This window comes from Cupressus sempervirens, chromosome 3 (genome assembly GCF_028749045.1).
Source record: "Cupressus sempervirens isolate cs-2001-9-10 chromosome 3, ASM2874904v1, whole genome shotgun sequence".
NCBI classification, from domain to species: Eukaryota; Viridiplantae; Streptophyta; class Pinopsida; order Cupressales; family Cupressaceae; genus Cupressus; species Cupressus sempervirens.
The window spans coordinates 1,002,426,689-1,002,445,025 of record NC_143120.1 but is presented as its reverse complement, the minus strand read 5'-3'; the positions used below and the strand labels follow the sequence as shown (position 1 = coordinate 1,002,445,025).

The following is an 18,337-nucleotide window of genomic DNA, read 5'->3' as shown; positions in this document are numbered from 1 at the left end:
TAATCAAAAACCACAAGAAGATTCTCATGCACAATAACACCAGATATGTTACCTAGGGAAACCCTTGTTCAAAGGGAAAACCCTTGTGGGGATGATATCCACAAGATGATGTACTAATATAAATATTCCTTGTTAGAGGATGGACCCTGTTAGGAATCTATAACAACATTTAGTACATATCAATCCCTATTAGGAGACTTTGAATCCCTGTTAGGAGTTGTGGAAGGCAGATGGACCCACTGTCCAAATAGCTTCAAGGGAAAGACCAATGAACCCATTGTCCAAATGATCTTTGTATTATTCCTTGCAGAATAATAGATTTGAAATGTACCTACTTCCTCTTTCCCTGTCATGTCAACCAGACCTTTGTTCCTTCTAATCTTGATACCAAATTACGAACTATGCATCCAATAATCCCTTCGATCGCTTACTCACATTCACCAATATATTCAGCTACTTTTTGCACTCCCTTGATTACTTGGCATTCAATTAATCAATCACACGCTCACAAACAAGAAAAACATATTTCATTTATACCCTATCTTCAAACTTGAGTCGGCCTTGAGGCTATCCCAAATAATTATAATAAGATAATTAATTGATTCGCAATTACAATAGCACTGACTGCTCACAATGTCTACAAAACTTCACACATGCGACTTCAGAACTTGCGCACTCACTAATGTCACCATCAAACTGTCCTCGATCATTGTCTAATTATGCATCACCAAATTATATCTTTGTTAGAAGATATAATAGGATCATTAGAAACTACTTTCTATGCACTCCATCTCTACATTGCTCTTTATAAATCACTTATAGCTTTCATACATCTTCGACTTAGACTCTACGCATTTAACCTCGTCAGCAAGATACAAGATAAAACATATCCTTGATCGCGCATCACCAAACAATCAAAATCTTGTCCATATAACTATGATCTCTGTCTACTACTCTATCAAACTTAACAGACTTTTTTTTATGTTGACATCAATGGCAAACTCAGTCATGAATGCAACATGTCAATACTCTCCAATGCTTAGATTATTCCCCAAAAGGAATACCATCAGCATTCATGCTAAGAGTGGCAACCTCTTCATAATGCAAAAGATAATAATTTGTAGCTAGATTTCTAGAAGAGAAGCAACTTCGACACCAAAAGGGAGACCCTCATAATTTAACAATTGAATACAAGGCCTATCTCTTATGATGAGCACCACACCCCTTGGTAGTGAAGTGGAGATATCCATGTCAACCTAAATGTGAATAAACATAGATTGGTCCAACAAAGTTAAAGCTTCATCTGCCTTGGATTGGTTCAAGAAATTGCTAATAGAGTTTCCAATGGCCTTAAAATGATATCTCCCAAAAATAGAGTGGAAATTTGGGTAGGAAAACTCATATAAAGTGTAGATTAAGTGTTTTGGCAATGGGTTAAAGAAGATTGTTCAGGGTTCGGCCAAAAGAGATTGATTCTTCCAAACTTACTGTTTTCTCAATACTAGATCATGATCTTTAATGGAAGATGATGTAGCAATAAAAAAAACTTTACAAAAGAAAAACATAGAACTTGTTACCCAATGTGCAAATCCAGAAGAGAAGGCTTGAGACTAGTAAATCTATAGACCAACCTATGACATTAGTAGAAGTCTGCAATATCCACAACATCTAGGTCACACACCACCACAATGAAGGCTTTTGCACATGCAATGGATCGACTGCTCCTTTGGAGGAATAGCAATTGCAATTAGGCATTGTGACTATAGCTTTGTCCACCAATAGAAAATTTTGGAGGGGCTGGGAGGGAAACCCTTCCACCAACACCAAAACCACCAATAGCTAGGTTTTGATTGATTCCAAATCAAGATGAGAAGCAGAAGAAAAACCCAACAGCACCAATATTATCAAGAATATCAAACATCACCACTGCGTTGGCTATTATAGTCATAATAGCGACATTAGTTGATGTACCAAGAGTCAACGAGTTCTTTGTAGTCCACAAGACATCGAACCAAAAGGAGATATTATAGGGAGCAAAATAATGCCTCCCACAAAGGAAGCCCTAAGGCCAACATCCCCACAAGATGCTTAGACGTAAGTCCTACTCCAATGATTGAGCATGCTACGTGGGAGAAAGTATTAAATGGCATTTCAAAAATAGTAATAGGTGTTCATTATTTTGATCAAAACACATATTTAAATCTCATGTCAATATTAATCTATATTTTCATCATTTGACGGTTGCCATTGTAAAAATAATGAATTCTCATCCTTAAATTACTCATTCTAACTATGGACAATTATGATTCTTAGCTACAAGATATCCTGACACATTATAGATGCCTTGATCTTTTTCTTTATATTTATAGGCACTCATACTCAACAAAGAGACAACATTAAAGAAATAGCTTGGGATAATAAGTCATAAGATCAAATGGGTTAAGTTTTAACGCAACCATCTTATAGAGACCTACAATCGTATCCCAAGAAGTAGATGTTGGCAAACAACTTAGACCAAGATTCAAGAGTTTAATGAATTAACATGATACTCCATTCCTAGATGGGCGTACACCAAATTGCCTCATTCCACTCAATAATGTTAACAAGCAACTCTTTAATGATGATACATTAAGAGGATTTGAATATAATAGAAGTCAAGTATCTTGATGACCTAGAGAATTCTACAACTTATCCAATTGAGATCACATATCCATCCTTAGTTGTTGATTATTTCACTACTTCCAATTATTGAAGATATATTTTTTTATTCATACTTATTAGATGTTGCATTTTTATTTTGGAAGAATCACCCCTTATATTTAGACAACCAATTGCAATGTTTATCTTGTCGCGCCACAAGTCTTCTCACATCATCTTCACTCTCAGGTTAAATCAACATCAATTCCTTGTGTTCTTAATTTGTTTCCTTGTGTTTTGATTTGGAGTGTGTCTTGTTTGTAAGCACTCACCATTTAGCAAGATATATCACATTGTAGAAGGGCTATATAGTCTATTTTCATGACTAGCATAGTCCTTATGGGGTAGCGAACTCTTCCATTCAACATAGTCCTTAAGGAGTAGCAAACTCTTCCATCCATTCTACTTGTGAGAAATATATTTTACATGGTTACCTAACATGGCATAATAGCCAAAAGCCCAAGATCTTCTTCACCTTCGCATTATAATCACACTATGTTCCCCTTAGGAGGGATTGACACTATGAATAAGATATTTTAACTAACTCGGTTATTAATATGTCCGAAGGAATTCTTATAATGGACTTGCAATAAGTCTTTTGACATTTACTTTTAGCTACTCAAATCATTTAATAATTGACACTTCCATTGTTTCATAACACACAAGATGAAAATACATCATAATCCTCTTACTTAAATGTGTCTTTATAAACAAGCTATCTCGTTGTATATTTCATATTCAATCAAACATTCAACTCAAGCAAATTATCATTTTTCTCACATCATCTAATAATTGTTTAGATAGTGTTTTGGGAGTTCACCATTAGCTTAAGAGTTCACCATTAGCTCATGCAAAGTGTGTAGTAAATTAAGGGAAAAAGACATAACTAAATAGTCTAAATAGAAGAGAAATTTAAATACAACATTTAGTTTTTTTAAAAATGGACAAAAAAAAACGCCAAGGGTTTTGTGGTAAGTAAAATTTTAAAATCTTGATAAAGAATAGACGACCCAAAAAAAAATTGTCACAATGCAAGGAAGTTAAATGATACCCAATGACACTTAAACAATCAAAGTATGCGGAGCTCTTGTGGTGAAGAAAGGGAGTGTATCGATCAAGAGCAAAATTGAACGTGGAAAGAAATAGAGAAACAGACAAGACCATAGCCTTAAGTGGAGGGACCCAAATGGGAATAAGAGGTGCTTGTGCAATAAGTTAAAAACATATAATAATTAAAACTGAAATAAAGAAGGCATTTAAATCTACTTCAAAGAAGAAGAAAATGAAGGTGAATCATAAAGAACCATTGAAAGATACTCCCAAAAGGAGGCAGATTAGAAATAAGTGAACAAATAAAATGAAAATAACCTGAAGTAAAGGTGAAGGAAAATGAGAAGACTAGGTTTGGAAAGAAAGACGAGAAAGATTGCACAAAATGGCTAAGAAAGAAAGAAGAAAAAGATTACACAATGTTTGTCCATTTACTTTTATTAGATGCCAATTTTAAATAGCTTTTGAATTCTAGTCCCATCTATAGTTTTATAGTCAACGTGCATAATTACACTCAAATACTTACAGCGCTCGCTTAGCCTCCAAACAAAATGTACAAAAACACATAAAAACTTCTTTTTTTCCAACTGTTGACTCTGTGTTGAAAGAGATAGTTATTATGAGAAGATAGAATAGTTAAGTATTAAAGTGAACAACTCTAATATGTGGACTGAAACACTCAGAAAAAAGCTTTAGCCATCATATAGAATGTAGAGGTTATAACATTCGAGAAAAAACCTCTAGTCTGTAAACTAGGAACCACCAGAAAAAAGCTTTAGCCATCATATGGAATGTAGACTTTATAACATTCGAGAAAAAACCTTTAGTCCATAAACTAGGAACCACTAGAAGCATTAAGAATAAAATTAAAACTCAATTCAAAAGATTTTAAAACACTAAAAAATTAGAAAGTAACAATATATCTAAAAAAAAGAGCAATGGTGTCGGACATTCACTTGCTGTGATGGTTAAGCTGATGGAAGCTGCGGTGATGACGTTCTTGCCATCAAAGTTCAAACCGCACTAGGATAAAGCCACTCGTGATATAGAAAGTCCAAGCAAAGCAAAATAAACTATACAAAGTACCAGATAAAACAGAGTAGCTTACCTGTTTTCTATGTTTTTTATATGTTTCTGAACTAAATATTTCCAATTTTGAAATGCTCTTTTCAACAAAATAGAAATACATGATAGCAACACAATCACTATTTATCAGCATCTTGTGAAAGAAAAAGCTCTAATTTAAAGACTCTGCTCTCTTCTCATTTTCTATATTTTACAGAGCATTGTTTATTAGGCTAGCACATGCTTAAAATATATTCACCTTAAAAACAAACTTTTGCATAAATACGTGTGAACAGAAAAATATATAGTTTGCACAAATTCGTGTGAGCAGGAAAATTTACGGCGACACAAGGCCGGTGAGTAATATTCTTTGCATAATTATTTGTTAACACAGAAGTGGCATATGCTTAAAATATATTTTCACCTGAAAAACAAAAAGTTTGCATAAATAAGTGTGAACAGAAAAATATAAAGTTTGCATAAATTCATGTGAACAGGAAAATTTACAGCGACACAAGGTCGGTGATATTCTTTGCATAATCATTTGGTAACACAGAAGTGGTGCATAGGCCTTCGATATCAGTAACTAAGCAATCTGCTTCTAATTATCAATAGGTGATTCAATGGTAGATATCCGGAAATAATTCTCTTACAATGATAACAACATTAAAATCACAATTTCCATGCAATTTCATTCATTAATGAGAAATTCAAGACAACGTGTCATTTCTTAGGCCTACAAGATATTAACTAAAACTACGTTTGAATAATAAAACGTTAACATAAAGAACACACCAGGCAGACCAGTATCAAAATTCCACTTGAATCACATTACATTTAAAATCTTCTAAAACAAACTTATACCATTCAAGTAGTAGTCATGAATCATGATAACTTAAGCAATATCTTAGCTGCAAAACTTCCCCGAGCTAGCTGAAACACTCTTTTATAAAGAGGCCCTAACATGACTTGAGAATAGTATGTATAGCAATTGAAAAGGCCTGAGGTGTGGACCACTGCACTGCCAAATGTTTCCCCAGAGTACCAGAATTGAACATAAAACACCAAAAGAATAAAATCTCAATCGCCCTTCTTCCTGAAAGAGCATCCTTCAGTCAACCGTGCACGACCTCCAGTTGGCTGGCAAAGCACAGTTTGACAGTTCCCACAGACAACAACTGTCTGTGAATGACTAAACACGGTGGTACTGCATAGAAAATATAATAAAATGTTAAAATACCGAACCGAACCTTAGATGTTATTTCTGCACGGACAAACTTTTCAAACCAAGCCAAAAATTATTTCCTGTAAAAGAAACAATAAAATTCTAAAAGTATAATAAACATACATATTGAAGCATCCTTGACACTTCACATCCTGCAACAAATACAATGTAGTCAGCTAAAGGAAGAATTATATACCAAAAAATCGCAATCCTTTGATCTCCAATCTGCTTATATTAGTATCTGGACTTCCAATATTCTGATATTTAATATTTCAATTCTTAACTAGGAACAATACCATAAAAAAGGAATTTGGTGATTGCACAAGACGTTTCAACTTGTGCTTCCGCTTTTCCACATCAGCTGGAGGATGAAGCAAGTCAATGTCATTAGAAAGCACCTGCAATCACCAAATAGGATTTACCATCAGCAACTACTTTCCTTTAGACATTAATGAATACTTGCCAACATGAGCTTTAAGGACATTTAATTACCAAAATTTGTTTATGTTCCTGAAAGCAAAGCAAAGAAGATTGAATGCATCTCCAAATAAGGCCAACATTCATACCTTGCATGGGACCAAAACTGCTAGACTAAATATTTTAGAAACCCCAACCATATTCCCTAAAATAATATTCGAAGCATTATTTTACCTTATTACACAATTAGTTCACCATGCAAGACAGCAAAATCATTCACATTGAATATGAAACATATCTAAAGTAAATATTTTTATCGTATTTGGGACTGTACTCTTGCGGATTCTCAAGACCATTCAAGATAGCAATCTGAAACCCATCTATAGCACTGGCATTCTATCCTCATCACAGGTTTTCTTTTAATGTTTGCCCTTTCTGCAATTTTTTTACTAAATTAAAAAAAATGATTACTATAGATGTAAACATATCACCAATAGCCAATAAAAATATTACTGGAGCTTCCTACACATTAAACAATGGGTGTCAGCTTTCAATTACATTATCCAACATTATGATTAAGTTTTCTTGAAGACGACTTAGAACATTAGACTGTCATCATCAACAGCAATAGAAAAAGTAAACTGGGAAAATGTTTTTGAGCTGGTTTCCCTTAAAATACAACAGGACTTGGGACTAAACCTTGAAGTTTTTAACACAAACTACATGGAAGTATAAAGACAACAGTGTAGCACCCTAGTGCTGGAGTACATTTTTTCTGGCAGCTGGAGGCACAAAACATACTAGCTTATATGTTCTAGTATCATTGTCATTGGTTTCAAAGAAGAATAATATACAATGATCAACTTCTACATTTAAGGTACATTTTAGTTACATTTTGTGAGCGCCAATACAGATTTGATGTCTCATAGGGAAAAGATTCAGTATCTCCAATATTCACAAAAAGTTTACAAGGCATCATGAAATGAATCACTTGGATTTCCTATTTTTAAAGGTCAAATCCTAACCATACCAGGGAATAATGGGTGACTAGTATTACAAAAGTTATGCTTCCCACTGGGATGATCCGGTGTATGCTACTCAGGCGTCAGAATAATACTGTATACATGATGTCTGAAACAGGTTTGTCTGCCATTAGCATCTGAATGTTCAACATACAATTGCGCGTGTGCTCACTTTTATACAATGCCCATAAATGCATGTTCATCATATTGCACACCCATTTTGTGTTTACTAGCACCATTTAAACCTTCCAATGCACAACACAACCATGCAAACCCAACACCAGGGGCCAACAAACAAGAATGTTGGGCTGCTGGTTCCAGTGGTGTTCCCTGCCTCCCTCAAACATCAACTTCCTTTGCACCAGATAGAGACTTTCTTGCCTCCACGGTAAAAGTATAAAACAAAACAGTCTAATGGAAAGAAAGCACAGTGCCAAATCAAATCAAATGGATGTTTCTTGTCAATCTACCACCTTGCTAACTAAACCGGCACTTCCTCCACTAAGGAAGCAAGGTTATGAATACAATCAACCAGACATGTCAATTATATACTCGCATAAGGAATTCAAATGAAATAATTGCACCGGAAATGAAAACACAAGCATACAAATAAAACAAACCCTAAGAGAGATATAGGCAAACTGGGACAACAGCAAGCTGAGGCAGCTGGAATACAAGGCCATTTTTTAGGGGACAGCAGGGTAAGGCAATTGTACGATAATAATTTTTTCCTAGAAATAGGAAAAGTGAATATCAAGCATTCATCATATAATTTAATCAGTTTGGTTCATGGAATTAGACTGGAATTGGCTTTCGCAAAAACTGGATTTCGAAAATTTTGCATTTGTGTCCAAAATTTCAAATTGGAATTAGAATTGCAGAAATCTAATTTTACCTCAAAACCAAGTTATCAGACTTTCCCCTAGCTACCTAGAATTGAAAATCAAAACCTGGTTACACTTTTTTGAGGAATGTAAAAAAATTAGATTGGACTATTTTTTGGAGTCCATCCCCAATTACAATATTTTTTACCTAAAAAAAAAAAACTCTTACTAGTATCCATATCGCAAAAGATCTGATCATTGTTGCAACTTGCATCACAGATGCACTCTCTGCAGCATTTGATCATGAGACATTCAGATCGACATTGATAACCCCGCTTGCCTTCCAAGTAGAACAGCGAGCCAAGTCGCAAAGTCGAACATTGGAGATCTGACTTCAATCTCTCTGCCTGCATCCGACATAGAGACCACCCCACGACCCAAGCATTGAAGCCTCTCGATATGCCAATAGCTCAAGTCAATCCAATCAGACATCAAGCCATGTCAGCTCTCTCACACAACACCTGAGATCCAACTTTGGACAATCAACATTACCCCTCCATCAACGCATAGAGATTTGCAGAGGTCACTGATCCATGAGATCCAACTCCTAGCGCCTGGACACATCCACACACGCAAATTAGAGCATCTGCATTCCCAACTCAGAGCTCTGCAAAGCTTTGGATAATCAGATCTTCTGCAATCTAATTTGTTAACTGCTCATGCCCAAAAAAACCTAATTCCAATTCTAATTTGAAGAACCAAACTCAGAAATGTAATTGTCTCACCCATCTTCCAGATGAACCAAACGCTTCTATTTAAATTGCAAAAATCGTTTTGAAGATTTGTACAACCTTGATTTGACTCAATCAAGATTTGTAGAAATCTCGATTTCTACAATTCCACGAACCAAACGGACATAGAATCATAATAATTTTATCCTAGACATAGGAAAAGTGAATATCAAGCATTCATCATATAAATTATAGAACCATATTACCTAACACCAAATACCAACTAAAAACAGTAGCTGCTATTAGGTTGTTGAGACTGGCTTCTCCAGCTCATTCAAAAAAGCACAAGAGCTTCCTCTTTGCTGTATGACAATAGCAATAGGTGATTGCAATGTCTTGTCAAAACTCCCCATTGCAAAACTGAACTATAGCTGTCCAATCTTGGAATGGAAAATGTAGTCTTAATCTAGAAGGAAGTACTGCTGAAGGTCAACTTAATAGGTTGAGAAACCAGTTCACCGTTACAGCAGGTCAAGACAAGGGGTGACTTGAGTCAATATGTTGAGGAAACTCATCTGTCTAGTTGAAGCAGGTTGGGCAGCTTGATTCTCTATTGAGTGTAGCCAAGCATTTTTCCACAAGTGTATTCATGGGAACAGGTGGAAAGCGTGTGGGACAATTAAAACTGGACTTCATGAATTCATGTTGACCAAGTGGGATGACTTTCCAAGGGACATTACCTACATGACTGATTGTTTGCATGATAAATCACACAAGCCACAACTATAGTTCACAAACACAAGGAGCATATTTTGATTGTTAAATCAAATGACATGTCACATAACTTAGTAGCCACATTCATGTTTGTTGGCATGTCATAAACTATATTACATGCATAATACAGGGTGTATGAGCAATCTTTCATCACCCAAAAATATGTCTAGTTTTCAATAATGGCATCTTTGGGCAGGGTTACTATTTTTGGGAAGTTACTATTTTAGTAAACTTTTGTTTGAGCAATTGTCCCAATTACCTCCTTGGAAGTTCATTCTAGATATATAAGCTTACCGGTAAAGTTTCATGGCAAGACCAAGTCTGGTTTAAAAGATATTAAACTTCTGTTTTGACTAGGCTCTAAAGGGGAACAAACATTGATCAGCTAGAGCTTCACAGGCCCAGAGCTGTAGAGTGCTTCGTAGCATTTTTGAAATGGGGTTATAGATAGTGGTCAATCAACTCAAACGTTCACAAGTTGTGGTTTTCATAAGTTGTGCCTTCAAAACTCCAGTTTCAATGCAAAAGGGAAAGAGAAATCACTTAAGGCTGGAAATTGAAACGTTGGGTGCCCCAAATAGAAAAAGAACACTTTCCAGAATATTTTTAGGCAGTTAATTGTGCTACTTATATAGGACTAAAGGGGGATTTTAGCATTCAGTTCCAGAAATGTAGATTGTGGCTCGTCTTGCAGATTATTTTAATGAAAATGCACGTTATTTTCTGAATATTTTAATGTCATTTCATTGAAGATAATAGAAAGCAAGTGTTCTTGCAATTTTCTGTTCAATTTCCTGGTGTGTTGTGTGCGTGACTTACTAAGGGAGGTTGAGATGAGGAAAGGGTTCAGTTTACCAAGGGGAGTACCCTTAATCAAAGGCATATTGGCATTTCATATTGAAACCAATAGAGGAGGGCATGTATGGCATGGTGTGGATGAGAAGTCCAAAATCAATGAAGGGACGGGAATCTCAAGTATTCTTATCCAACATCAATGATAGTGAGTGTCAATTCCAATTTGTAGCATTATATTCCATCAATGCATATAGAGAAGAGCAATAAGTGGAGTTGCATATTCTAGCATCAATAAGTACATAGAGTAGCCATGAGAATCAAAGTGGTGTAGAATCTTTGTTTAACCTTGTGACAAGACCTCTAGAGTCCAAACAACGAATACTATTTCCAACTAAAAGAACCAAAATTTTGATCCTCATCCTGTTTTTGAAGTCTCAAGAGTGCATCCATTTATAGTCGGTGGGAAGGAATTTTAGTGTTCAATGGGTGGATATAGTTGGGACACGATTTCATCCATGCTTCCCTTATAATCAAATTCAACAATCATATTACATATGGATTTATAGAATAAAATGAAAGACAAGATTCAATCCAACTATGATTTCATTAGTAAACATTAGGAGGGAAGTGTCCAATTATCAGCATGTCAAGGAACCTACCATTCCAAGGCAGTTGGGAATAACTGAAAATAAAATGATTCTCTATGTATGGGTATGTAACACATAAGACTTCAACTCATGTTGAGGGAAGTGTCCAATTATCAGCATGTCAAGGAACCTACCATTCTAAGGCAGTTGGGAATAACTGAAAATAAAATGATTCTCTATGTATGGGTATGTAACACATAAGACTTCAACTCATGTTGATGGGCCCCTATTAAGGTAGTTAAAAGGGTTAGAAAACTAATAAGTGAGTGAGACTTTGCAAGTGATTATGCATGGCCCCGCCTATAGCTAAAGTGCAAATTCAATAACTTTTCTACCAATTTTAGTCACCTATAAATCAGTAAGGGATAAGACCTTCTTGGGAACTTTATTAGTTTGGTCTTGAGACAAGACCTTTCTAGAGTTGAAAAAGAGGTATTTCCAACCACAAAAACAGAACTTTTTAACCTATGAAAAAACCCTTACCCAGATATCCTCGTGCTTTTGAAGTCAAAAGAGTTCATCTATATATAGTGTGTGGGAGGGGTATTTTAGTGGTTAGTGGGTTATAGTTGGTACAAGATTCTATCTATGTTTCCCTCGTGACCAGATTCAACAATCATATTACATATAGATTTCTAGAACCCAACCAAAGAGAGGATTCAATCCAACTTCGTACTATGCATGTGGAGAAGGAATCATACTCTCCATCATATAACCAAAAAAAGAAATGTATCAGCAAAGAAGTATAAACAATTATTCTTCCCTTGGAAAAGGACTTAAGGAAAAGAGAACAACATTCTAGATCGAATAACAAATCTCCTCACTAGTGTTGTGTACTAAGGTGTTAATCCTCGATAATTGTAGTCACTGCTACTAGGTGCCTTCATGAATGTGGCAAAGGGTTCCCAAAACATCCACATATGGAGGCGACTAAAATACCCAAGGTACAAGTCCCCATCAAACATTGTGATTAACCTAAGAATTTACCCTAAAGAAATCCAATGTGGAAATTCTCAAGACTTGTCATCATGTCTCCTATTTTCTATTTTACAAGATTTGCATGTAAATTGCTCAAATGAAGCCTACAATGAATCAACACAACTTCTCTATCACCATAATGATTGCAATATAGTGTGGACCATCTCAAGCACTTCTATGATGCTCACAAGGTATAACGGTGATTCACAATAGTGTTACAGTACACTATCCACTATCTCAAGTATGAACAATTATTCTTCCCTAGGACCCTTTCAATCTCATGATCAAAGGACTTAAGGGAAAGAGAACAACAATCTAGATGGAATAACAAATCTCCTCACTAGTGTTGTGTACTAAGGCGTTAATCCCCCATAATTATAGTCACTACTAATAGGTGGCTTCATCAAATGTGGCGAAGGGTTCCCCAGACATCCACATATGGATGTGACTAAAAAACCAAAGGTACAAGTCCCATCAAACATTGTGATTAACCTACGAATTTACCCTTACGAAATCCAATATGGAAATTCTCAAACTTGTCAACACGTCTCCTCTTTTCTATTTTACAATATTTGCATGAAAATTGCTCAAATGAAGCCTACAATGCATCAAGACAACTTCTCTATCACTACAATGATTGTAATATAGTGTGGACTATCTCAAGCACTTCTATGATGCTCACAAGGTATAATGGCAACTCACAATAGTGTTACACTACACTACTCACTTGTCTTGCTCTAGTATAATAATGCTTGTAAGATTAAGATAAGTAGTAGCACAACTCTAGAAAATGTAACTAGAATGCATCAAGCTACATGCTTGCAAAGTTGTGTCTTTACTATCACAAATACTTGTCCAATCAAACTCTGAAGGTTAAAGCATCACAAGAAAACAAATTTAAGCACAATCCAATCAAACCATGATTGAGAAAAATGCTGGCACAAGAATTAAAGCATCCAAGGTCATCTAACACACTAACCAAGCAACTTTATAATCCTCATCTACTGTGTTAGCACCACAATTAGCCACATTCTCTAGTGGCTACTCAATGAGGCTTATGTAAACCATCATCTTATAAGCTCATGCAAAAGTGCACATCCTCTCATGCTAAAGAGCGGTGGCTATTAGTTAACGATTGAGCCATTAAGCGACTAAAATTATCAAACATATCTTTGTCAAACGTCCCTCTTTTGCAAACGTTAGCACATCCCATGGGCATAGTCACCAAGAAACATTGAATAAAAGCGTAAGGATGATCTATGGAATATGTGAATAGGGTACAAACATGTATCCTAATGATCAAGTTGATGCGTCAAAGCATACTTCATGGAGTATGATCAAATCAAAGTAACTTACTATTATAATAAGTGCATTAGTTAACTTGTTGAGACTAAATAAACTATTGATTAAAACGATAACAAGATGTACAATTATTTATTTTATAATTTGTTAAAGATTTATTGAATCCTAGACTATAAAGCACCCTTCCACCACTCTAAAAATACAATAAATAATTTTCAAGAACAATTTGCAACCATTTTGTGGCACGATTGTGTAATGTTCTTTTGTTGTAAATTTAAAGGATATTGTAATTACTAATATTAGCACCCATGAACTCAAGATGAGAAGAGGCAACAATAAAGATAATAACACCATTGATTAGGACTCACTAAAGCATGTCCAATGTTTCAATAGACCTAAGCTAAGAAAGGTTAAGTGACATCACCATATATTTTAGGCCTGACAATGAACTACATACAAAAATAAATATGAAGATGTTTTGTATTGATTTGTTTGATAGATTAGTCCCCACCCAAAATGTACAGCAAAGACAAGCCATAGCTCAATGATAGAGGGCCCCACCATACACATGGCAAGTCCCAAGTTAGACTCCTAACTAGTCTATGTAAAATAACATAATATGAAATCCGAACTAATAGCGCCAAGCACCAAGATGGGACTTTATGTAGATTGTTAGATAAATGGGTAAAAAACGAAGTCCCGTGAAGACTACTAGCCTGAGGCCTTGCAATAGAAAATGTGTGAATTCCTAGGTTCACAAGTCCTAGTTGTGATCTAAGAAATATAACAAAGTCCATTAAAAGGGGCAAAAGGTTATCTAGGTTCATATATCATGCCAACAGACTTCAAGAAGGCTTTTCAAAGTAAGAATATCTATGTCCATAACTTCTAAGAAGGTTCAACATTTGATTGTAAGCTACCATAGATTTCAACTACTCACATGTGCATATTACAAGCTACACACTTGAAAGATTACCATCTTTACAAAAGATAAGACCACAAATTTTGAACTGGTTCAAATATTAATTTTAAGTTGTAACAGAAGTAAATGACTTCAAAAAAAATAACATTTGATGATGGTGGCAATGAATGTATATTAGTCATAGACTTCATCTAAAACTAGTGTTGTTATATTAATTTGCATTCACATTGGTGTGACCCATTAAATCACCCTACCTAAAAATTCAAGAAAAATAATATATACTACTTATCTACTATCCTTTTAAATCTATTCCTCAAAAACCTCCTACATTTTCATCTATCACCCTACCTAAAAAGGAAAAGTTCACTTAACATCAACAAATAAAATATAACCCATTATTTTAATGACTATATTAACTAGAATATGTTCAAGATAGACTCACAACACTAACAATTAAAGCTAGCCATCCTCTTCCTACTTAAAATCATCCCTAACACAATTTTTCATCGAAGCCATTGTCAAGATATGCAAACCAAGTTGCACACAAATTATCTTATCAAGATGTTCAATAGCAGCAAGTGATACACAAAAATCTAGGCAACATGCCTCTTGTTGCCATGCAAAGCACAAATGTCAAATACACTCTTAGGTTTACACACAAAAAAGGAGATAATTAGAATGTTAGATTAAAAAGTGACTCCCTAAATTTTCATCTTTTGCCAACCTTAAATTCAAAAGATATTATGCTCAATATATTATAACTTCAATTAAGATTAATGAGAAAGTCACTCCCTGAACTTTCATCTCTTGCCAAAATTAAATTCAAAAGATATGTAAAAGTGACTCCCTAGATGATTAAGCATTGACCTATATGGAAAAACAATTTTAAATAATTGATACTAACGAGTGAGTGACTCCCTAAATCCTTCAATATTTCATATGTTAGGAGGTGAAGAACTGACCTTTTGGTCGCATCCAACTCTTAACCAAAGCTATCACAATAAAGACGCAAGGAACGTATATGGAAAAACAATTTTAAATAATTGATACTAACGAGTGAGTGACTCCCTAAATCCTTCAATATTTCATATGTTAGGAGGTTAAGAACTGACCTTTTGGTCGCATCCAACTCTTAACCAAAGCAATCACAATAAAGACGCAAGGAAGATCATAATTGCAAATAATTGCTAACTTGCTTGATTGTCGCATTTCCACAAATAGTTAATAATCATTAGTTTATATTGTTCGTATTAAAAAATACATTAAACGATGATTTCTCATTTAAAATACTAGTGTCCTAGAAAATATGAAGAGAAGTAAAAAGATTAAAGACAAAATTCAAACAAAAATGTAATCAAAACATCCACCGTTTCCAAAAAGCAATTCAACAATTAGACAACCATTTAAAAGGGAGGATGATATTGGAAACGATCTAAATATCTTAACAAACTTCTACAAAATGTAGGGAAACAAGGTTGATCACAACTAGCAAGGGGCAACAATATTGAGAAGCAACCTAAATCATCCTCCCTATATACAAACATGAAAAGAAACTAAAGCAAGAGATCATCAAAGCCACATATGGGCACTAAAAAAATATAGAAACATGTTCAACATACAAAAGATAATGTGATATCAACAATCATTTATAAAGACCCACACAAGAAATAATACAAAGGCAAGATGGGCAAGCCAATACAGATAAGAATGTATAATAAGTATTGTGGCACCAATCCAAATAGTTTGCTTGCAAATGACCACATATCTAATCTTAGTTGTGCCATGTGTAAAGCATTTGGAAGGAAGATCAAGCCATTATTTAGAAGGAAGACCAAACCCCTCTAGTGTTTTGTAAAGGTTGAAGCCCCAGGAGGCAAATATCATAATATTTGTCAATATACAAAGATTGGCTATATAAATAACGATTGCATATGAAAAATTGATTGTTATAACAAATAGCTCAAGCTATATATAGTTTACTTATCAAAAATAACATCGATGTGTATTACATTATATAGGACACGTTTTCCTATTAGAGGATGTTGTGCACCAACTTGATATGTAGACTGTCATAGATTAGTAAGTTACCTTGGCCTTAAATTATGTTGTCATTTAATAACTTTGAAATGTAAACATTTTGAAACTCAAGGAAAAAAAAGTTATGGTGAATGGAAGCAATATAAACATTATATAAGAGTTCATGTGGCTTTAGAAAAATCTAGATGGAGAGAACAAAATCTCGAGAAAAAAAAAAAAAAGATCCATAGAAGGCGGAATGCAAGAAATTGTGTTGCACCCATGCTCTCAACTCAAATAAGGTCGCCCAACTTTTGAGCTTTATACCCTGACCTGGCTATTAAATTGTAAAAAGTTCCCAACATAATTTGCACGCCCTATTAAAATATTATCATTTAATTTGGATTTTGCAATTTAAGATACTTGTAAGTTTTCAAAAGAAATGTATTTTTCTTTGGAAGTAAATGATCTAATTTCAAAACAGAAAAAGTACACATTTTACCAAAAAGACAAGCCATGCCATCATGGAGTCCTAGAGACTATGGCATTTCAAGGTGGACTACTCACATGACTACTTCATCTAGATGGCTCTCCATCCTCGACTTCTCAAGGCGGCAAAATTCTGTCAATTTACATCTATAACTTGAGGGCAGGTGAAATGCCTGACATTGAAAAAGGCGTGGCATCCAAAATCGAGTGATTCTCTGACAGAAGAAGGCCCACTTTCTAAACGGATCTATTCTACGGCAAATTTTGACCTCTGAAAGTTAAAAAAAAAACAAGTTTGCTACAGAGTGGCCATGGATTTGTACGCACTAAACTATTTAAGGTCTCTCCGCCGTTACTAAAATTAATATTACCACATCCATTCATTCAATAAGAAATAGATGCACACTTAACATTAATATTACCACATCCATTCATTCAATAAGAAATAGTTGCACACTTGAACATGGACTCCTACGTCTCTCATGGCATCCAAGAAAAAACATTAGAAGCAGGAAACTTCTAATCAAAAAGAGTAATATCACTGCCAACCTCTACAAAAGATATGTTTCATCACCTGATTAGAATCTGCAGTGACTAATGATATTGTAAAAATAATAATAGATGGCTTTATGCACAAAGACATCTAGGGGCGTGACAAATTATCAATAAAATAAATCCATCCATTTATATATACAAATAATTCTGTTCGTCTTAGCCATCATTATTTGCTTCACTGCAATTTATTAGTCGTTCCAAACGACCATAATAAATGAAAGCTTATAGCATTCAGGAGCAAGCTTCACTAGATTCAAACAGATTTTAATATTCAATTTGCGTTCAAATATTACTGATATAATCAGGCGCAGTTACAATGAACGACAGGCTTGTTACTTTAACATTGAGCTTTTAGCTGAAAACCCTAAACCCTTGAAATACTCGACAGACAGACGGAATCCAGAAAACACTGAAAGCATTTCAAGAGCTTGTGAGATTACCATTTTGATAGTAGGGAGGAAATTTGAAGAAATAATCGGATCCAAAATCCAAATAAATCGTGAGAGCAGCCGCGCACAGCACCTCTTCAACGCCAGAGGGCTAAATCGAGTTTCAAGAGTTTTATTTATGAAGAAAGGAATGCAATCCTGGCCGTCGATTGCTCTCGTCCTCTTATCATAGGCCGTTGATATCGATTCCACCGTATGCCGCCTTGGGTTTAGGTTAAGTCGGTAGAATTATCGTAAGGAGAGAGGGAGAATAATTAGCAAATACTCGTGGCATTTTCCCTTTTTTAAAGGTTGAATTTATTTGTAATGGAATTCCTTATAAGGGATTTTGGTTTGGACAGATTTTTATTTTTTCTATTTTTAGTTGTTGGTTTTTTTG

General features: G+C 34.9%; 1 protein-coding gene across 1 annotated transcript; it reads right to left on the bottom strand.

Moving 5' to 3' along the window:
- Window positions 1-5,613: 5,613 nt before the first annotated feature.
- LOC149570129 (small ribosomal subunit protein eS27y) lies at window positions 5,614-18,045 on the bottom strand. Its single transcript, XM_089822795.1, has 4 exons — window positions 17,950-18,045; window positions 6,334-6,435; window positions 6,161-6,189; window positions 5,614-6,019 (listed from the first exon to the last, which is right to left on the bottom strand). The coding sequence occupies exons 1-4, from the start codon at window positions 17,950-17,952 to the stop codon at window positions 5,893-5,895; spliced, it is 261 nt and encodes an 86-aa protein (XP_089678921.1). The 5' UTR covers window positions 17,953-18,045; the 3' UTR covers window positions 5,614-5,892.
- Between the last annotated feature and the right edge of the window lie 292 nt (window positions 18,046-18,337).